The 15,148-nt window shown below is 41.8% G+C and overlaps 1 protein-coding gene across 1 annotated transcript in view; it reads right to left on the bottom strand.

Annotated features, from left to right (window-relative positions):
* Positions 1-15,148, bottom strand: part of FOCAD (focadhesin) — a 117,471-nt gene that overhangs the window by 11,560 nt on the left and 90,763 nt on the right. The window contains exons 29-36 of the mRNA XM_062018520.1: positions 14,467-14,614; positions 12,899-13,018; positions 11,936-12,058; positions 7,199-7,276; positions 6,743-6,814; positions 6,474-6,576; positions 5,270-5,350; positions 4,142-4,270 (exon numbers count right to left, since the gene is read on the bottom strand). Coding sequence (XP_061874504.1) covers positions 4,142-4,270; positions 5,270-5,350; positions 6,474-6,576; positions 6,743-6,814; positions 7,199-7,276; positions 11,936-12,058; positions 12,899-13,018; positions 14,467-14,614 — 854 coding nt within the window. The remainder of the gene's footprint in view (positions 1-4,141; positions 4,271-5,269; positions 5,351-6,473; positions 6,577-6,742; positions 6,815-7,198; positions 7,277-11,935; positions 12,059-12,898; positions 13,019-14,466; positions 14,615-15,148) is intronic.

Below are 15,148 nucleotides of genomic sequence, written 5' to 3'. Positions count from 1 at the left end.
TGCTTGGCTGCAGTGTTCTCCAGGTTAACACATGGGAAGACTTCACTGTGTAGAGAGGTTATCATGGCTATGGAATCCTGAAGTCCCTCAATGACTGGTAAAGCCTGTTTTTTAATAGAATAACTAGATATAAATATGTTGAAGAGGTACTTTGAGTTAATGGATGGCTTCCACATAGTTCATGATTGCTATAGCAACATAAGGACAAACAATTTAAGTGTTACACTAGCATTTGACCCATTAGACAGAAGACACACACTGTCAAATGTCAGCATAAAACTTAAACAGGTCCTTTGCAAGTTGAAAAGTTCTTTCAGTAATGAAGCGATGATCTATATAGCATGACTTCTATACAGTTCACTAATCTTGTGCATGAACAAAACACAGGTTCAAGAGTCTACTATCAGGCTCTTCAAAATCAAATTAACTTACATGAGAAGTTAAGTCACTTGTAGAACTTGTAAAGGGTGAAATTATAACAAGATACTTAACATTCTCTCTCACTAGCTTGGGATAGTAATACAGAGATTGTGATTTGCCTGTGACCTAACTTCAAAGCACTTTTGAATGACTATCAGGTACTACTTCAGTCATGTTACACGGTTTCTGCTCTGCAACAACTGCAATAAACCATGTAAGATCGGAAAGCAATCTATTGTCTTCAATATGTTTACAGATGAAAAAATCTTCACCATAGAATCTGTTAAATACTTAAGGTTCATAAAACCAGTCAAGAATTCTCATACATGAGTAATAGTGGCATAGAGAATCCAAGAGAACTGAGCATATAGTGTAATTTTCACAAAAACATTCCTGATACAGCTGTTCCAGAAAAAGTGTCCTAAGAGTGCCACTTAATGTAACTGTTCTGTGTTATACTTTCTAGCACAGCATGAATACTGCTCATTAGCAAACACTAAGACATATTTCTGCATGTATATGTAATCTAGCGAAGAGTGTTCAACTTGACAAATGTGGGCTATGATGCTGTATTAAGTCAATAAAAACATAGTTACAAAACTGATGTACCGTTTCCTCTGGAATTCCCCTAATTTACAAAAGTATGACTCCTAAATGAAAAACAGGAATAAAAAATCCCCCATACATTTAAGAAATTTCAATTGTTCATAAGGTTGCATCAGCATGGACTGCAGAGCTCAGTATAAGAAATTACTTCACTTACTTGTACAAAAGGCTAGAGCCCTTCTAGAATTAAATTTAGCCAGGGAAGTTAAGGACAGCAATAAGGCATTTTTCAAGTACATCAGCAGCAGAAGGATGACGAGGGGGAATGTGGGCCTGCTGCTGAACACTGAGGGTGCCTTGGTGACCGAGGATGCAGAGAAGGCCAAAGTACTGAATGCCTTCTTTGCTTCAGTCTTTACGGCCAAGGCCGGCCCTCGGGATGCCCAGTCCAGCAAAGATAACAGAATGGCCAGAACAGCAAAGGACTTGCCCTGGGTGGAAGAGGAAGAGGTTAAAGACTTGTTGGCCAAGCTTAAGGCTCATAAGACAATGGGTCCTGATGGGATGCATCCTAGAGTGCTGAGGAAGATGGCTGATGTGATTGCTAAGCCTCTCTCCTTCATTTTCAATCAATCATGGAGGACAGGTGAGGTGCCTGAGGACTGGAGAAAGGCCAATGTCACGCCAGTCGTCAAAGAGGGCAGGAAGGATGACCCAGGAAACTACAGGCTGGTCAGCATCACCTCCATCCCTGGAAAGGTGATGGAACAACTCATCCTGAATGTTATCACCGAACATATGAAGGAAAAGACGGTTATCAGGGGGCGTCAACATGGCTTCACCAAGGGAAGATCCTGTTTGACCAACCTGATATCCTTCTATGAGAGCATAACTGGCTGGCTAGATGAGGGGAGAGCAGTGGATGTCATCTTGACTTCAGCTAGGCTTTTGATTCTGTCTCCCATAACATCCTCATCTGAAAGCTCAAGCAGTGTGGCTTGGACAGTGAGGTGGATCAAGAGCTGGCTGAATGACAGAGCCCAGAAGGTGGTGATCAGTGGCACAGAATCGTGTTGGATGCCAATGGAGTTCCACAGGGATGGGTTCTGGGCCCAGTATTATTTAACATCTTCATCAACAACCTGGATGAGGGGACAGAGTGTACCCTCAGCAAGTTCACTGATGACACCAAACTGGGAGGACTGGCTGATTCCCCAGAAGACTGTGCTGCCATTCAGTGGGATCTTGACCGGCTTGAGAGTTGGGCAGAGAGGAACCTCATGAGGTTCAACAAGGACAAGTGCAGAGTCCTGCATCTGGGAAGGAATAACCCCATGCACCAGTACAGGCTGGGGGTTGAACTGCTGAAGAGCAGTTCTGCAGAGAGAGACCTGGAAGTCCTGATTGATAATAAACTAAATATGAGCCAGCAATGTGCCCTCATGGCCAAGAAGGCCAATGGCATCCTGGGATGCATCAAGAAGTGTGGCCAGCAGGTTGAGGGAGGTTCTTCTCCCCCTCTACTGTGCCCTGGTGAGGCCTCATCTGGAGTCCTGTGTCCAGTTCTGGGCTCCTCAGCTCAGGAGAGACAGAGAACTTCTGTAGAGAGTCCAGTGCAGGGCTACCAAGATGATCAAGGGACTGGAACATGTTTCATATGAGGAAAGGCTGTGGGAACTGGGGCTGTTTAGTCTGGAGAAGAGGAGATGGAGGGGAGATCTCAGATGTAAATTAACATTTACAAATATCTAAATGGTGAGTGTCAGGAGGTTGAGACATTCTTTTTTTCTGTTGTATCTAGTGACAGGACAAGGGGTAATGGAATGAATCTGGAAGACAAAAAGTTCCACTTAAATATAAGAAAAAGTATTTAACTGTGAAGGTGACGGAACAGTGGCACAGGCTGCCCAGATGGGTTGTGGAGTCTCCTTCCTTGGAGGTCTTCAAGACCCACCTGGACATGTTCCTATGTGACCTGATCTAGGTGAATCTGCCTCTGCAGGGGAGTTGGACTGGATGATCTCTAAAGGTCCCTTCCTATCGCTACCATTTTATGATTCTGTGATAATCACTTGCAAGAATACCACATAGAACAGAAGTCGCAGCTCAATTTAATACGCAGCCAAATCTTTCTGTATCTAGCAAGCAGTTGCTCCTCATAGGATAGTTCAATGATTTCCAGTGATATGCAAGCACTCTATAGAACTAAAATGAACCCCCAGAAAGAACTAAGAACAATCTTCCATATTCTGGGTTCTACAGCACACCAACAGCATTTTTCCAACCCAGTTCTAAAAGAATCTGCAAGGCCTGTAAACAGTTACATAAATCAGGAGAAACAAAATTCAGTGAAATCAAACAAGGGAATACAGAACTTGGCATATGATTTTGTGGGGTTATTTTATGGAAATGAATCATGGAACCATAGAATCATTTAGTTTGGAAAAGACCTTTAAGATCATCCAAGTCCAACAATTAACCTAGCACAATAAGTTTGAAACTTACTTATATCAACCAAACAGGCACTGGCAGATATCCTGAGTATCATATATCAAATATCATACAAGCTGTCCAACACAATACTTCAAGACCAAAGTTACTCTTCAGCATGAAGGAAAGTTCTCCTAGAAGCACTGAAGATCAGGATCATGATGGAAAAAGGGACATGCTTGTCTTTGTGGTACATTGCAATTTAGTAGAAAGTGTACTTCAGACTACTGTAGCTATATGAACTAAGAGCAGTTCAAACTAGTGATAAAGCTGACTGTAACCTCTAATAGAATTGGACCAGCATTTAGTGGGTACTGAAAATAATACACAATTATTTGAGTTTCACAATGGGCTTTCCTTACTGTAAATAATTAAAATGAAAAATTCAGTCTTATTTCATCACTGTTTTAGGGAAGTTCCAATACTCATCCACTCTTCTCAGCTCCAATCTTCTCTAGTCTTTTCAGGAGTTAAACCAAACTGTGTCCACATTGTCGAAGACGTATATTTGATGACAAATATATGCTTGCAAACATTAAAATGTTGGCCTTGAAAGCAATGCAAACATTTCAATCTCTGCAGTAACTTCAAGCCCTTGAGTACGCTCTTATGTTTGTGAAAGCTATGTTAGTAAGGAAGTCTTGCAACAGAGACAAAAAGCTTAATAGAAAACTATTACTCTTACCAAAGTTTAGCCTCATCAAAGGAGAAAGAATTGATGCCCAGTTTACAGGTGGATACTGATAGCTTTCTCCAACTAATGCAATGGGTGCCAGTGACACTTTCACCATCTCAGGTGAAACAGATTGAGGACCTAGAACAGAAGATTAAGAGTCTGAATTGTATACACACACTTTTCACTAAACTGCTCAGGAAAAAAAAACAGTGAACATTGCACTGCAGACCAATCTGTAATGAAGAACTGAAAAAAATTACTGTTATTTCTTTTTGTATGTGAAAATTAGATATCTTTTGTTTGTAACCAGCAGTGTATTTCTAACATCTTGTCCTATCAAAAAAAGGCTTTTTATTACTGATAAATAGAAACTCTGGTTCCTTGTCCTTGAAACAATTTATGAGTTAATTACAGATACTCCTCATCTAGGAGGGCAACATTTTTTGCTTCTCTTTTCCCATCCTGTAGAGGTAGGACAGAAAAAATTATGAGACAGGTGCTAACATTTGCTACACATTGTGGTACTTAAACACAGGGAGTTAACTCAGTGAATGTCCTAGTGGAGGTAAAGCATTGGCAGCTTTTACCTCCATTGAAAGCAAAGCCTGTCTTGGAGGACAACAGTGGGTTGACTTAACTCTACACAGGAATAATCACTGCTTTACCTCCCTTAAAACTACACTCAAAGACATCTCTCTCTTACTAGCACTCCTCATGTAAAAGCATACTTCCTTCAGGTTCCTTTGCAGCAACCCATTTGAATACCATTCTGCTGCAGAGATTCTTAATCTAGGATCACTAAAACAACAGACAGCATGAAGTCTGTCTGAGGATGGAATTCCTGAGGATACATGAGTTTGTTCGCACCAAGAACATAGATCCTACCACAGATACAGAGGGAAGACAAAAGTGTTTAAAAATTCAGTGGATAAAAGTATAGTCCCAACTACACAATTCTACCTTATCTTTTTGAATTTTACAACATTTCCTTGTTTAGAGATTAAACATCCCACATTATTGAAGTTCAAATTAGGATATAGAAAAGTTCTCTTAGCAAATAAAAGCAAGTTATTAGGGTTACCTTTTATAGTCATAACAAGTTTTGCAGAGGGATACTGTAAATCGACTCCTTCTTACCTTTCTTTCCACTTTCAATAGCGAAGTCAATGGCTGCCCTGACAAAGCTGTTTTCAGGCAAGTAGCTAAAATCTGGAGGAACTGTTAAGACAAAAACACTGTATATTACAACACATGAGCAAAAATTACAGCCTTCATCTCTCACATAAATCCAAAGGTCAAGCTGAGCCATGCTTGAGCTAGTTAATTCTGTAGATCACTTAAAGCACTTAGACCACAAGACTATTGATACATGCATTGGCTTTTCCACTTCCAAGCTAAACATTGTGTTGGTGAGAGGTGACAGATCTGAAAAGACAAATTCATCAATCAGCAGGAAAATAAGGATAAGGACTTCCTTAAAACGTATCAGACACCGAGTCAAACTTTAAAGGGGAGAGCTTCAAAAGCTTACTAAGTTTAATCCAACAGAGATATCCCGTATGTATCTAATCTCAGGCATGTGTGCCAAGATTGTACAGAAGTAGAAACTCTCAGAATTTTGTTCCTATGATGAAGTTTATCTACATATCATTGTTTCCCAGCTTGGTTCACACTGAAGTGAACAGCTTCCACTTCATTAGTTCCCTCCTATTACCAGTATTTCAGCAACAGTTTAATCTTGCCTTTATTTCACCAATGGATATTGAAATAGACAGTAAAGATATCAATAGAGTATGAATTCCCGTGCTACCTGCTACACTGAAAGGGCACAGAACACTAGTTTTTTATTTCAGTTAGCCAGAGAAGTTATCTTCTAGAAAAACTGTTTTGAAAAGTCAGTTTGCACTTGTTATGGAACAGTTTTTAAGTGTCAGCTTTTTTATACAGTGAGAAGTACTAAAACAAAGAGTAGGTTAACCAGTTCTCAGGACATAGAGTGGATAATGTGGATGTCAAACATGTGCCAAAAGCGGTGTAACACTTTACAATTTATCCTGTAAAAGAATAAATGCACAAGCAAGATAGAAGTTTAATCAGAATCATTTAGAACCTTACTTAGACACTAAAAGTAAAGGTGGGTGTGGGAGAAATTCTAGTCAGTACACTGATTTCTGCTTCATGTTCCAACTTTAAGGTCTGGAACACAGGACATGAGAGGTCTCTGATTCAAAGGCTGTCACGTCAGGTAATACAGCTGCATGGTCTAATGTGCCCATTGCTGCCTTTTCAGCTAAGTGCTACTTCTATATGTTCTTTAAGCAGCAATAAACCAGCATCTTACCTGATGCCCTGCTCTGGCTAGAAGACACACAGGACATATGTAGGCGTCCCAGAAGTCCTGCTGCATTTGTCTGAAGGCCAATCTGCCCTGAAAAACTGATTATCTGTGAAGATAATAAACTGCTAGTTAGATAGACTTCTCAATGTTGCCTCATTCAAAATGGACACAGACATTAGGCAGTTTCTTTTAACAGATTTTGCCTGTTTGTCCAAGTTACCACAATTCCCTAGTGCATTATCTAAAGCAGGAAACAGAGGCTATTGTCTTACCTGTGTAAGGGTTCTGATGACTTCATTCAGCTTACTTTGAAACTGGGATGACTGAATGCTCTCAGATTTCAGCTTCCAGAAACAAAGAAAAAATAATTATGTGAATTTCATAAGGGAAAAATGAAACAACAAAACAGAGAATGGGTGCTGAAAAGACAGATTACATTTGCACACTTGCATTTTTGTGAAGGAGTGGAGGAAAAAAGAAGAAAGCCTATATGGCTGTAAACTTCTTCCCAATGGAATAACACATGGAGCATATGATGGGACCATGGAACAATCCCCATTTGTAACACTAATTCTACAATGCTCGGTTTGTACTCAACATGACATTGAACAAATGGGATGCCCTGGTACATGACCACTGCTGTAAGGATGCAGAGGATGCCATTCCATCTTGCCTTCTAGCCAAACTTCTAGAAGATATAAAGGTACTATTTGCTTGCATGTTCTCACCTGTATCATGCCACCTTCGGAGCCCACCAGTGCAACAAGCCCACTGACAGCAGCCAGCCGCTGCATTGTTGGAGAACCCTGAGAGAGTAATTCAGGATCAGTCAGTGAAGCAAAGCCTAAACTCTGAATTACAACCTGCAGATTCTTTTCCTCTAACATCTAGCTTGTTCACGGCCTCCTCAGCCTCAGCTGCTTCTATGATTCCATCATGCAGTGCTCGCCAAGCCCCTGCCCATAATTTATGAGCAGTCCAGGTTGACTGGGGAGCTCCCATCTGACTGGAAGTCAGCCAATAGAACACCCATGTATAAGAAGAGATGGAAGGCTGATCTGGGATATTACAGTTTGACTTCAGGGCCCAGGAAGCTGATGGAGCATATAATCCCAAGTTCTATTATGCAGCAAATGCCTGACAACTAAGTGATCAGGCCCAATCAGCATGGGTTTACAAAGGGCAAAATCATCTCCTTCTATGACAGGGTGACCCACTTGCTGGTTGAAAGAAAGGCTGTGGATGTTGTCTGCCTTGACTTTAGTAAGGCATTTGACACTGTTTCCCACAGCGTTCTCTTAGAGAAACTGGCTATTCTTGGGAAATTGGCTGTTCTTGGTTTTGATGGGCATACACTTTTCTGGACAAAAAACCGGTTAGATGGTTGAGTCCAAAGAGTCATGGTCAACAGAGTTAAAACCAGTTGGTGACCAGTCACAAGTGGTGTCCCCCAGGGTTCAGTACTGGGGCTACTCCTGTTAAACATCATTATTAATGATTTTGATGAGGGGATAGAGTGCACCCTTAGGAAGTTTGCAGATGACACAAAGCTGGGTGGAAGTGTCTATCTGCTTGAGGGTAGGGAAATTTTACAGACAGATCTAGATAGGCTGGATGGCTGGGCCAAGGTCAATGCCAAGTTTCAATAAGGCCAAGTGCCTGGTCCAGCATTTGGGCCACAACAACCCCCACCAGCATTACAGGCCTGGAGAGGAGTGGTTGGAAAGCTGCCAGGCAGAGAGGGACCTGGGAGTGTTGGCTGACAGCAGCTGAACATGAGCCAGCAGTGTGGCCAAAAAGGCCAACAGCATCCTGGCCTGGATTGGGAACGGTGTTGTCAGCAGGAGGAGAGAGGTGATCATTCCCCTGTACTTGGCTTTGGTGAAGTTACACCTCGAATACTATGTCCAGTTTTGGGCCCCTCTCTACAAGAAGGACATGGAGGTGCTGGAGAGGATCCAGAGGTGGGCTACCAAGCTAGTAAAGGATTTGGAGCACATCTCATATGAGGAACGGCTGAAGGATTTGGGGCTGTTTAGCCTGCAGAAAAGAAGGCTCAGGGGAGACCTTATCACTCCCTGCAACTACCTGAAAGAAAGCTGCAGTGAAATGGTGATCAGTCTGTTCTCCTTAGTAACAGAACAAGAGTAAACGGCCTCACACAACAAGGTGTGGAGGTGGAGTTGCTCTCTATGTGAGGGAGCAACTACAGTGCATCAAGCTCTGCCTGGATGGGGATAAGGGACAGGTAGAGTGCTTGTGGGTGAAAATTAAGGGGCAGGGTAAGATAGGTGATGCTTTTGCAGGAGTTTGCTACAGGCCACCTGATCAGGAGGAGGATGTGGATGAGGCCTTCTACAAACAACTGAGAGCTGCCTCATGATCACAATCCCTGGTCCTCATGGGGGACTTCAACCACCCTGATATTTGCTGGGACAGCCACACAGCCAAGCACACGCAGTCCAGGAGGTTCCTAATGGATTGTTGACGACAACTTCATGTCGCAGGTGGTTGAGGAACCAATGAGGAGGGGTGTGCTGCTGGACCTGGTGTGGACAAATAAGGAGGGCCTGGTTGGGGATGTGAAGGTTGGAGGCAACCTTGGCGACAGTGACCATGAGATGGTAGAGTCCAAGATCCTGTGTGGAAGATGCAGGACAATGAGCAGGATTGCAACCCTGCTTGGAGGGATCCCATGGGATAAGAACCTAGATGGTAGAAGGGCCCACGAGAGCTGGTCAATTTTCAAAGTGCCACTTCCTCCCAAACCGGGATCAGTGTGTCCCCACATGCAGGAAAGCATGAAAAGGAGGTAGGAGGTCTCCATGGATGAACTAGTGAATGCCTTCTTTGTTTCAGTCCTTACAGTCAAGGCTAGCCCTCAGGAAGCCCAGTCCAGCAAGATAACAGAACGGCCAGAACAGCAGAGGACTTGCCCTGGGTGGAAGAGGAAGAGGTTAAAGACTTGTTGGCCAAGCTTAAGGCTCATAAGTCAATGGGTCCTGATGGGATTCATCCTAGAGTGCTGAGCGAGCTGGCTGATGTGATTGCTAAGCCTCTCTCCATCATTTTTGAACAATCATGGAGGACAGGCGAGATGCCTGAGGACTGGAGAAAGGCCAATGCCACGCCAGTCTTCAAAAAGGGCAGGAAGGATGACCCAGGAAACTACAGGCTGGTCAGCCTCACCTCCATCCCTGGAAAGGTGATGGAACAACTCATCCTGAATGATACCACTGAACATATGAAGGAAAAGAGGGTTATCAACATGACATGGAGTCAACATGGCTTCACTAAGGGAAGATCTTGTTTGACCAACCTGATAGCCTTCCATGAGGGCATAACTGGCTGGCTAGATCAGGGGAAAGTAGCAGATGTCATCCACCTTGACTTCAGCAAAGCTTTTGATACTGTCTCCCATAACATCCTCATCTGAAAGCTCAAATGAGTGGGCAGTGAGGTGGACTGAGAATCGACTGAATAACTGAGCCCAGATGGTGGTGATCAATGGCACAGAATCGAGTTGGAGGCCTGTGGCCAGTGGAGTTCCACAGGGATGGGTTCTGGGGCCAGTCTTGTTCAACATCTTCATCAACAACCTGGATGAGGGGACAGAGTGTACCCTCAGCAAGTTCCCTGATGACACCAAACTGGGAGGACTGGCTGATTCCCCTGAAGACTGTGCTGCCATTCAGTGGGATTTCGACCAGCTTGAGAGTTGGGCAGAGAGGAACCTCATGAGGTTCAACAAGGACAAGTGCAGAGTCCTGCATCTGGGGAGGAACAACTCCATGGATCAGTACAGGCTGGAGATTGACCTGCTGGAGAGCAGCTCTGCAGAGAGAGATCTGGGAGTCCTAATTGATAATAAACTAAATATGAGCCAGCAATGTGTCCTCGTGGCCAAGAAGGCCAATGGCATCCTGGGATGCATCAAGAAGTGTGGCCAGCAGGTCAAGGGAGGTTCTTCTCCCCCTCTGCTGTGCCCTGGTGAGGTCTCATCTGGATTCGTGTGTCCAGTTCTGGGCTCCTCAGTTCAAGAGGGACAGATAACTTCTGGAGAGAGTCCAGCACAGGGCCACCAAGATGATCAGGGGACTGGAGCATCTTCCTTATGAGGAAAGGCTGTGGGAACTGGGGCTGTTTAGTCTAGAGAAGAGGAGACTGAGGGGGGATACCATTAATATTTAGAAATATCTAAATGGTGGATGTCAGCAGCTTGGGACATCCTTTTTTTTTAGTTGTATCTAGTGACAGGACAAAGGGTAATGGGATGAATCTGGAAGACAAAAAGTTCCACTTAAATATATGAAAAAACGGTTTCATTGTGAGGGTGAGCGAGCCCTTGCACAGGCTGCCCAGGGAGGGTGTGGAGTCTCCTTCTCTGGGGGACTTCAAGACCCACTTGGACACATTCCTGTGCGACCTGATCAAGATGGAGCTGCTTTGGCAGGGCAGTTGGACTAGATGATCTCTAAAGGTCCTTTCCAACCCACACCATTCTATGATTGTATGGTTCTAAATTGATTAAGTTGCACCAGGGGAGGTTCAGGCTGGATATGAGCAGGAATTTCTTTACTGCAAGGGTTGTCAGGCACTGGAATGGCCTGCCCAGGGAGGTGGTGAAATCGATGTCCCTGGAGGTGTTTAAGAGACGGGTGGATGTTGCTCTTAGGGAAATGATCTGGCGGTTGATAGGGCTGGGACAAAGGCTGGACTTGATTCTAACATAGGCCCATGACACGACTGTAAGACAAAACACCTGTTCCTTACAACTTAAAAACCATGGTAAACCTCTCAATCCAATGAGCTTTTCAGGTCAGATTCCAGTATGCTGGGTAATTATTCATACCTCTCTTAGTGAACTAAGGCTTTATTATAAAGTTTCCTTCCCTGCCCCTGCAGCTGCTCCAGTATGAAATCATCATGCATTTCTCCATGAGAAATCACTGTTTTCTAGCAGTTTCTATTCCATAAAATATACCAATGCAATTCAACTCTGAAACACTGTTTCTTTATTCTACTTACCTTCCCTTGCAGTTTTAATGACTAAATGCAGAGTTTTATTTCAAGCATACAATTTTTGTTACATTGAGATAAATCAAAATTATAACCACTGAGGCACTATAATCACCATTCCGTTAGTCTCATTTTGGTAAGTAACACTTAATTTCACAAGACATCTTCATTTAATAATCTAGATTATATCCTTGGATATTGTTCCAAATTAGTAAAGATGTCCAATTAAGATCTCATTGAGATAAGCATTTCCCATACATCATCCAAGCAGAAGAGAAACATTTGAGTTTTTTTGTTTCCAGTTACCAATCAAACACCATGTTCAGATAGTCCTAACTTTTCCTGGCATTCGTCCTGCAGAAGCAAGGGAAATTATCTCCCTACTCTTCATCTAAAATCACCCCCTTCACAAAAACAAAGCAGAACAGGAATTCAAACTCCTTTACCTCTGCAAGCACAATTTTTATCCAAGCTGGTATTAGTTTGTTACTCAGGTCTTCAGCTTTCCCATGACCACAAGTAGACAATCCATGTACTATTGCACCTAGAGCTAAAGCAAAACTGTGGGTCTGTAAAGTGAAAAGGACACATTAAAAAACAGATCTTCCAAACGTTTCTATATTATTTTAAATATTTACTATTGAAATAATATTTAAATATTTTTTATTTCCCAATAATTAGAAATAATGTCTTTGTCTAAAATACTTGAAATATGAAAGCATCCAGTATTTTCTCTTATCAAGTGACAAAGGATCTCTGGCACATAGATTGCTCTGGAGTCTTTATTTAAGAGCACTCTTTCTGATATGATGATACAAAGCTGTAGCAAAGGTAGTTTGTTTTGACTCCCTGCTTTCCAGGTAAATGTTCTAAACAATTGATTAGAATAACAGCAGGCTTTGATTCAAAATCATTGCCCTTTGACCTTTTTTTTCCTTTTTTATTTTTTTAAAGGGTAACTACTACACTAGGGATGAAATAGAAACCTGGAAGAAGCTGTGGCTAAGATGCACTGTCTGGTAGCTACGGGAAAGTGAAAATTCAGAGAGCACACTAGATGCATTTTGCTATCAAGAAAAGAAGTCTAAATAAATGTGTTGCAAAAGAGACAAAATGTGGCACGATGTAGGAATTAAAATCATGAAGAATTCAAAAGTACAAACTTCCCATCTAAATGCAATCAAATATACAAAATATACTTTTATTTCTCTGTCTGGTAATTGCTATACACCTGTAGACAATGGATCAAGTGGTAGTCTTGATATGCCCAATACACTTAATGTTAGTTAGTGCTAAGTAAGTAGATTAGTGTAATATTCTTGAAGTTACAGTCTGGTAAAGAACTACCCAGTATCAAATAGATAAAAGAAAAACAGAACTGAAGCAAAGCCTAAACTCTGAATTACAACCTGTTGATTCTTTTCCACTAAGGTCTGTAGCTTGTTCATCGCCTCCTCAGCCTCAGCTGCTTCTATGATTCCAACACTGAAAGCAGAGACGCAGGAACAGGCCACAGAATAGGCAAGTACCTGAAAAAAACCCATTATATAATTCCGTTAACTCGTGTCTGATGAAATTCACTGTAACAATGTGCATATGGAGCAATGTGCCAACATGATAAAGAGCCATGACATTTTCAGTTTATACTTTCAGATGTTTATTTTCTCTCCAAGAGACTCTTCACTGATGTTAACATTAAACAAGTACAACTAAAGCTTTGAAGTACTTCTGGTTTTATACTTCTTGGTCTTCCACATAAATGTAGCTATTTTTCTCAAAACAAGTATGTGATTACTATTTATGTGAGCACACATAGCATGCCGTGTACAGGACTACACTATATTTCAGCTACTTATAGCTCTGAAAGAGCCTTTTCTGCATCTCAAATACAGCAGTATTCATCCCAGGGTGCTGCCTAAATTTTACTCATGTAATTATCTGTAGAATTCCTTACAGTGATTTTAGCTGAAAAGGGAAGGTTTTGCTTCTCATTCCCATCTACCACAGGATGTTACACAGCTGCTCCCTTTCATCTCAGAAGTTACTGTATTTAACTTTGTTTAAGTTCAGTAAAGCACCTGGAGATCTTTGGGGAGAGATAAAGGATTTCATAACTCTAATCATGTATGAACGTTAAACTTCAAAAGCCCAGCACATATATACTGCCAAAAACCCCAAACTACTGGAACTATTCAAGAAGAAAGAGATATATGTAAGGTGGAAAAAGGGCCTGGTTTCTTGGGAAGAGTATAGGAACATTGCCAGAGTATACAGGGACAAAATGAAAAAGTCCAAAGGTCAAATCCCTTTTGGAATGAAACTTGGCAAAGGAAGTAAAAGAAAACAAGAAAGAGTTTTTCAAATAGATCAGCATCAAAAGGAAGATTAGGGAGAATGCAAACATGCTGATAAACAAGGAGGTGATGGAGAATGCAGGAAAGGCAGAGCTACTGAATGCCTTCATTGCCTCAGTCTTCACTAAAAAGGCCAGCCCACAGGAAGATGAGTCCTTGGAGGAGAGTAGAATAGTCTGGAGGAAGGAAGATCTTCCTTTGGTGGAAGGCAGAAGGAAATAGAAGGCATATTGAAGGAAGAAGTATTAGCAGTAAGGTTTTCTCTGAGAGTAACCTGCTGTCTGATTTCTGGTTTATTAAATGAGCAGTGAACAACTGAATATAGGAGGCAGCCACATCCTCAGTTACTCAAGATCCAATTTCACCATCTTAATTTTAGGTTAACAAATTAAAGAAGCTCTTGAAAGAATGATGCCAGTTATCTTTTCAGGCAGTTTCTTAATGTCTGTGCAGCACTGTAGGTTATTCTATTATTGTTTTCTTCAGCAGATATAGAACCATATACTGTGAAATAAATAATAGAAATGGAGAATTCCAGTACTACAGACAAAAAATCCATAGTTATTAGAGGGAGAAAACAAAGTAAAAGGAAGATTTAACATCTGCAATAAATTAGGTCATACCTCCTGGACCCATCTGCTTTGGTCCTCACTGCTGTCCAAGTATTTGCAGAGTTTTCGGAATGAAGCAGAAACATGCACTCGTGATTCCGTTTGGCTACTGTGACTCATAAGAGAAAGAACCAGTCCTACTCCCAAAATACATCCAGTGCTTAAGAGAGAAGACAAAAGAAAAGACATTAAGTATGCTTTGCCTGCTCTGAATTTTTTCACCCCAGCATGGGTTGCTGAGCAAAAAGAACTTTTGGCCTTGCCTGATAACTAGCCCTGTGGATAACTACTTACTTTTTAAAAGTAAAAAAAAAGCTTTCTGTTTCACACATAGGTGATATTTTTGGGGACATATGGGATGAAAAAAGAGTATAAGAAGAAAGTGTGCCTTTAAAATAACGAATCCTACATAGACAGCCTCAGTATTCCTCCTGTCCCTAGAGAACTAACAGCCCCATCAACAAGCACATTGACTGGTATGAAGGAATTATAGATCCAAAATTCCACATCTGATTTATACTGACATCTCAAACTCCAAAATGCCCGTTAAACATACTAATTACAGGTCTGCTGTCTGTATTAGGGTCTGCTGCTCTCAGAGTCCTCCAAGAGGTGTTCCAGTTTGCAAAAATAACAAAATTAGTGATTGAGCCAGACAGCATCTAAGATGGCTGTACAGATTCACCGGCTTTTC

Source organism: Colius striatus, chromosome Z (genome assembly GCF_028858725.1).
Source record: "Colius striatus isolate bColStr4 chromosome Z, bColStr4.1.hap1, whole genome shotgun sequence".
Lineage (NCBI taxonomy): Eukaryota > Metazoa > Chordata > Aves > Coliiformes > Coliidae > Colius > Colius striatus.
Note: the sequence above shows the minus strand (reverse complement) of the source record. Positions and strands in the feature narration are given on the sequence as shown.